General features: G+C 38.0%; 1 protein-coding gene across 4 annotated transcripts in view; it reads left to right on the plus strand.

Moving 5' to 3' along the window:
* The window catches only part of LOC142323153 (ubiquitin-conjugating enzyme E2 G1-like), a 55,916-nt gene that overhangs the window by 24,690 nt on the left and 23,663 nt on the right, over nt 1-7,563 (plus strand). For 2 of the 4 annotated variants that reach the window (XM_075362424.1, XM_075362428.1), the window contains one exon: nt 4,776-4,907. In XM_075362424.1, the coding sequence (XP_075218539.1) occupies nt 4,776-4,856 (81 nt within the window). In that variant the 3' untranslated portion in view covers nt 4,857-4,907. Of the gene's footprint in view, nt 1-4,775; nt 4,908-6,210; nt 6,850-7,563 lie in introns of all 4 variants that reach the window. The other 2 variants (XM_075362426.1, XM_075362427.1) reach the window with 2 other exon arrangements.

Consider the following 7,563-nt stretch of genomic DNA (forward strand, 5'->3'; position numbering starts at 1 on the left):
AACAAACAAATTATGCAAGGAGCAATAAGGTCAGTGCTATATTAACTAGCTCTAACTTGCTTAATTATTTATAAATATAATATATTTTATCAGAAGAAGAAGGTTCCTGCTTAATACTGTGTTCCTGCATAATGGAGCTTTCTGGTAGGAGAAAAGACTTAAAATAAAAAATTTTATGTAGTACAATGTAACAAATTCTCAAACCTGTACTGTTGTGGTTTAATGTAGCTTTTTTAAATGTTGTCACCTAGTCTGTTTCAGAATGAGGAAGGTAGACCAGTTGTACACTTCACTTCTTTCTGAATATATTGAAAATAATTTTAGTCAAGACTCAGTTAAACTAGAATGTATGCAGTACTATCTGTTCTACTTTTCTTTTTTTTTTGAAAGGGTGGAGATAAACAGATACAGATTAAATCAGTTTTTACATGGATTTGAATACTAGATCGTGGATACCGGTGTTCTTTGGTGGTTGGGTTTCAATTAACCACACATCTCAGTAATGGTCGAACTGAGAATGTACAAGACTACACTTCATTTACACTCACACATATCATCCTCATTCATCCTCTGAAGTATTATCTAAACGGTAGTTACCGGAGGCTAAACAGGAAAAGAAAAGATTAAATCAGTTTACTCTATTGTCAGTTTTAGAGTTATTTTAGTTTTTTTTTCAGCAGTATTTGACTAGATAAATTATAAACAATATTTGCGTACAGCAGAAATCTTGTGAATATTGTAATAACATTGTATCTGTTTACTGAAGACATAAAACTAACAGTGTTCTGTACACAGTAGTCATCTGGTTCTGCTGTAATGTCTGATACAGTTTGATAACTGCAATGTAAATAATCCAATTTTAATAATATTGATTCCATTTCTGTACAGTCAAATACATAACTTCATTACAGGCTGAAGGCTCAGTTGCTGGCCAAGTGGCGACCACAAATATTGATATATGATTTGCCGAGGGCAGAGGAGCGCAAAATCCTTAAGGCAATACACAGCCAAAATCCAGCATTGGATATGGCTACCACCGAGGACTTCCTCAAGGGAACCAAGGTGGTCCGGGTGGAAAGAGACCTCAAAGAGCCACTGGTTGGTTGAGACCTTGCCAAAGATCCGGCAGGTCTTGGTGGCTGGTGGTCGGCTGTTCCTTGGGTAGACCTCATGCAGGGTTGTTGACCATACAGAAGTACCCCGGTGCTTCAAATGTCAAGGCTTTGGTCACACTTCTCTCCACTGTAGAGCACAGTCGGAGATGTGTGGTCATTGCATCCTTGCAGGGCACAGGGCAGTTAATTGCCCTAGTAAGATTACACCTGCAAAGTGCTCTCCTTGTGCGTTGGTGAAAGGCTTTGATGCTGGACACCGGATTGGGGGTAAATAATACAAGTTGAACGACAGCCTGGGTGAAGATCGTGCATAATATGTTGTATAGCGATGCCTAAATTGGGGGAAGCTTTCAAGGACGGTCGTCACCATATTGAATGCTTGCGCCTGGGGCAGTTAAACTGCATCATTCCTGGGCGGCCACCAATGAAGCTATGAGGATCCTTGAGGTTCTCTTGGTCCAGGAGCCGTACACGGTCGGGTATAGGGTGGTCGGCTTCCACAGGGTTGATGTTATTCATTCTCATGGGGAACGACTGCTCTCTACGATCATGGTTGGCTTGGTCTCATTGGGTGTTTTCTGGATGCCTCAGTTATCTGACCAGCAGTTCACTATTGTGCGAGTCTCAAGGGGTATGCTCAATGTTTGTTGTACCAGTGTCGGGATACTTCCAGCTTGGGTGGAGTATCGATGACTTGTTGGCAAAGTTGGGGCAGATTCTGGATGGTCTCCCAGGCATCAGAGTGCTGGATGCTAACACCAAGTCTTCCGTCGGGTTCACCACTCACTGACCCCAGAGGTACTGGTCTTGCACAGTTCGTTTAAGCCAGGAACCCCTACTTGCTTAATGACGCAGAACAACCACAGACTTTCTTTTCCAAAATGGGGCAAAGTTATATCAACATCACTTTGGTGGTGACGGGTGATCTGCTTAGGTGTACAAGTAGTTTGACTGTCTGGCCTGAGGCCAGTATGAGTGATCATAGGCTTATAACCTATGAGATCGCTTACGGTGGTGGTCCAAGTGCTCCAGATTCCAGACGCAATAACCTAAGGGGCCTGAATCAGGACAGGCTGCGGTATGAATGTGCGGCTGTCTAACAGGAATTGGATTGGTGCATGGGCACAGGGAGGAGGTGGAATTGATGGCTGAAAAATTCAGCCGGCCTATCAAGACTGGCTGCGATAGGGTCCTACGGCAACCTTGGCCAATGGACAGACCCTTAGGTAGTGGCCAGTCTGCTTAACAGAGACTGCATGGAGCAGTCATGACCGCTGCTTCCAGGGAGCCATCTTTTAAATGCAGGTGGAAACATGGGAAAAAGTGGTGGTTCTCAGACCTTAGCATGCTGTGCACAAGAGTTAGATCTGCTAGGAGAAGACACCAGCGTTGCCACCTAACGGGGATTATCTTAGATGATGTGCGCGCTGAGGGTCTGCAGATCTATCGACGTGCCCATAATGAGTATGTTCATACCATTAAGGAAGCCAAACTCAAGTTTTGGCAAGACACCATGCGCAAGTTGCAGCACAGCCCCTGGCAGCTCATGAAGTCATGTTACCGGCCAAAGCCATTGCACATGCTGCCCAGTGTTCGATGTGCGTTTGGTGGTCATGAACACACTTTAACATCTGTGGCAACTTACCAGGCATTCATGGATACTCTGTTTCCAGATTCTCGGGAGGGTAAAACAGAAGTCGGCATTAGGGTGGGTGAGACACCATACCCTGGTGTACAGACTGTGGAATCCGTAGATATAGACCAAGTGGATTCTTGAAAGGCACCGGGGATTGACCAACTTGACCCGGATATTTTATATCATTGCTGCTTGTCATAAGAGAGCCACTTAGCAGACTGTTCTCAGGGTCCCTAAGCTGAGGTGCTTTTCGACTTGCTGAAAGGTGGCTTTGGTGAGGGTGCTCTTAAAATAAGGAAGGGATCTGAGTGAGGTCAGCAGTTATCGGCCCATCAGCCTCTTGCCAGTAATCGGCAAGTTGCTTGAAAGGCTGGTTGTGGAACGGCTCTGGAAAAGCATCAATATGAACTCGCTTCTAAAACGAGGCCAGTATGGCTTCATGAAAGGGGTTGGCACCGAGTATTGCATCTTAAATGCTCTTGCCGAGATGGAAGGCACTAACTATAAATATGTTTTGACAATTTTTATAGACATAGAGGCAGCATTTCCTTCCTTGTGTTGGAGTTCTATTCTGTATGAGTTTAAACACAGCAATGTTCCCGTAGCCCTGCAGGCCGTAGTATGTGACTACTTGTCTGATCGCATGGCTCTGTTTAAGGATGCACACCTAGTTGTGGAAAAGTCCATCATCAGAGGAAGCCCACAGGGCTCCGTTCTTGGTCCCTTGCTGTGGAACCTGGTATTTGACAGATTTTTGGGACTGACATTCCCAGAAGGGGTCACGGCCCAGGCTTTCGCCAATGACTGTCTCCTGTTAGTTCGTGGTAACTCAACATAAAGCTAGAAGGTCAAGCACAGGTGGCTTTGTCAACCGCACAGAGCTGGATGAACATTCAAAATTCAAAGATTTTTGTGCCTAAGACAAGATTTATGCTTCTCAAGGGTGCAGACAAATTATCATACAGTCGTAACCCCCACATTAAGTATAAAGGCTGTGTGATCAGCCGTTTTAGAGTTCATAAGTACCTAGGTGTTTTGTTTGATGAGAAGTTGCTGTATAGCAGCCACATTAGGCAAGTAGCGACGGACGTCATCTCTGTGATGCACAACCTTAGGAGGATTGCAGGCTGTCATTTGATCATGGTGTACCGAGGTGTCTTCGAATGTATGGCTTCTTATGCTGTATCCGTTTGGGCGGATAGATTGGACAGAAATCTAGCTCTTGAGTGCTTTCTAACCATGTAAATTTAAACAAATATTTGTTTCGGTTCTGCCTGGCAGCTGATGAGCTGTACATCTGCAATCTGGTCCAGTTGAATGAACACATGATGTTTGACTGCCCAGTTTTTGGGGGCCAGAACTCAGGTCACCCTGAAACTTAGAAGTCAAGAGGAATATTGGCCACTCACAAGCGGCAAGTCAATGTGACGAGAGCCTCATTGTTGGACCATGAGGGAGTTCCTTGATGCGGTTGTTTTGTTCAACATCCATAGTATGCCTAGGGGAAAAGGCTGCTACCATGCTGCTGTAGGAAGCTAACCGAGAGATATGGCTGGCTACCAGCCATATCTCTAGCCAGATTAAGGCTCCAAGCGCTTTAATGGTAGACAGGTACTTGCTGTCATTCAGTGGCCTAGGCGTGGCAGCAAATTGTCTTTGATGAGATAAATTTAATTATTGATAGTCATATATGTTCAAATAGTTGACAGGGTGCGCCTACCCATTTTAGTAATATATGACAAGTGAGCGGTGGGACACGCAAGCAAGTGGTGTATGATACCATGCTTTCAGGTTAGCTCTAGGAGCTAGTTAGGACACTGGTTGCTAAACTGTTTCGAGGCTCGGTAGCCATTTGTGGCACAGACATTCAGTCTTATGATTTAGGGCGACCGAATGGGGTGGTGGCGGGAGAAATGCCTGTAACTTCATTCAGTTACATTTAATATTGGCTTTAGTATTATTAATTTTATTGTAATCTGCTTGGTGTTTCATTATCTTTATTTTATTTATTTTTTTTTTTATAGAAAGAGTGGAGAGAGAATTATACAGACTTTAAAAGAAAAGTAGCTCGGTGTGTTAGGAAAAGTCAAGAAGAATGTTTGTAGGACCGTTTGATATAAAATAAGGATAAAATTATAAAGCCCATTTATTGCCAGGTAAGGTATTAGTCATTGAAATATTTTGTTTTTAATTATTAATTCACAACCTCCTGAGGATGTTATTATATCAATAACAGTACTTACATATTAACGCTATCGCAGCTACAGCTTTATTTAAAAACAAAGTAGTCAATCGGATTTCGGTGGATTAACATTAATTGGATTTCGGTGCTATAACATTAAGGTTATATTATTAATAACCATAATGTTGTATATATTATGCATATTTAATGTTAATTATAAGAGGTTAGCGAGCATAGGTTATATTTAGTTAGGTTATTTTGATATATGTATGATTTGTCAGTACATGAAGTCAACATAACCTAAAGCTGTAGCTGCGGTGGCGTTAATACGTAAGTACCTCAATAACTTACGTGGTAAAGTAGATCAAGTGTAAAGGTATTTGAGAACAGTTGCTAAAAAGTGATAAAAGGATTACTTTTATTAGAATCAATTAAAAATTGTTTCCTATCAAACTTTCATAATCATATTCATAATCTTTTATTTTCAACAAGTTATATTTTACGTATACCCATTTTCAATTAAATCACTGCTAAACATAAAAACTAATTGGACAAAGTAGATAAGTTACTGTGTTATTAAATTTACAAATAATAGCTAACGTTTAAAAAAAAAAGGAATTTACAGCATAGTTAATGAATAGTCCAGTAAATCGCATTCTAGCAGCAGAAAATAATTTTTTCTTCTTTTATTTTTATTTATTTACTAGGGGACCATACCAGCTTCATTATAATGTTTGTATACAAATCTAAAATGTTAACAATATAGCAGCAGTATGCTAACAATCTTTGTTGCTAATATTAAATGAACTCTTCTGCTGCTATTACAGTCTGTGGTAGATATTAGAACTATTAATTTTGGTAGCCTAATTTAATTACATGTTTTTAAATATAAGTTTGAATAATTTAAAATAAATGTATTATTTTTTTAATCTAAGCATCATATTTAAATCTTTCCTGTTCATTTGTTATATTGTCTTTGTATTTTTTGTTGTGTATATTCTTTCAAGAGAAATGAATTTAAATTTGTTATTTATTTCAAATATTTGTATGTTTTCTATTCTTGAAAATGTATGTTTATTTCATGTGATTGACTTAAATTTTTATTTATTGTAATTATTTTTTAATTAATTTATTAATGTTCTTTGTCTCGCTACTGTTTTATTAGCTAAAAATTTTATTAAAAATGAATCTTTTAGTTTTAACCTAACATAATCTTTTATACATATGTATAACTAACTCTATGGATCATACTATAATGAGTTGCTTTTTTTTTGCAGTATGGATGTATTGATGTATTGTTAATTGTTGCTACCGGTAATGCAGAAATTTAAAAATGAAGAAAATTTAGAAATTAAAAAACTGCTGCTAGGAATATTTGTAAGGATATAATAAGCAGAAATGGAATTACACTGATCACATTAGAGATAATAAACATTCATTTTCAAGTATAGAAAACAAGCAAATATTAGAAATAAAAAATAGATTTAACTCTGTTAAATAAAAAACAGCAACGAAACTTTAATTAATGAGTAGGTAAATTTTGAACATTGTGATTGGATTAGGGAAGTAACACACTTAATTAAAATTATTCAGATTTACATTTTCAAATGTTACGTACCACTTCTAGCTGTCAGGTGCTGCTATCTAGTGAGTACTAGAGCTTCTCGGCGAGCTAGGAACATACGATGGTTCTACGTCATGGATACCGCAAGGAGCAGTCATGATGGTATAAGTGACCTTCATTCATTCGATTTTAGAATCACAACCAGAGCGGTCATGTTTTGTTTCAGTCTGATGGACGCTTAGATTAGTTTGTTCTTGATAATGTTATCTTAACTGTTTTTAATCTAATTTCCATAAAAATGTTCTGATAAAGTAGATTGCAAAAATACTAGATGTAAAGAAAAAATAAAGCAGTAAGTGAAATATTAATTTTCTTAAGTAATTATAGCATAACATACACAGAGTTTTAAAAATACATGTGTAACTTTTTTTTTTCATTTATAATAATGAAACGGTAAAGAAAATAATTTTTTAATGACAAATCATCAGTCAGGTAAGTTACAAACTTTTTTAAAAAAGTTAATTTTCTATGTTGTACTTATATTATAGTGATTTTTATTAGCTACAGTGATGAAATAAGAGAATGCTAAACAATCTAATGAAATACATCCTAAGTGACAGGAAATTTCTCAGATATATGGTAAAAAACAGATTGTGGATTTTCAAATTTAGTGATTAAACTAAATACTAGCATTAGAGGAGTACTACAGAAGTACTTTACCAAGCCTCAGAAAGCAAGATTGAGCAAATCTTATCAAATCAATGCTCATTCCTGTTTTATTTTATTTTATTATTTTTCTTAATTATAAAGGAATGTTCACAAGGAATTTGTGCTTCTCTGATAAATTGTCAATAAAAATGACTATTGTGAGGTCATTGAAAAACTTTGAGTCTTATATGTACTCAGGTGTTTCAGACAAGTGGATTCTGCACCCACAAGGCCTGTTATCAAATGGCATATTTGATATAAAGATCTTTTACCAAGAAAGTTGTAGTAATGGTTTCATGACCCCCTTTGTGAAAAAAGGACTAATGGTTTATTGTAAGCATAACGTCACAACTGAACC

This window comes from Lycorma delicatula, chromosome 4 (assembly GCF_047948215.1).
Source record: "Lycorma delicatula isolate Av1 chromosome 4, ASM4794821v1, whole genome shotgun sequence".
Lineage (NCBI taxonomy): Eukaryota > Metazoa > Arthropoda > Insecta > Hemiptera > Fulgoridae > Lycorma > Lycorma delicatula.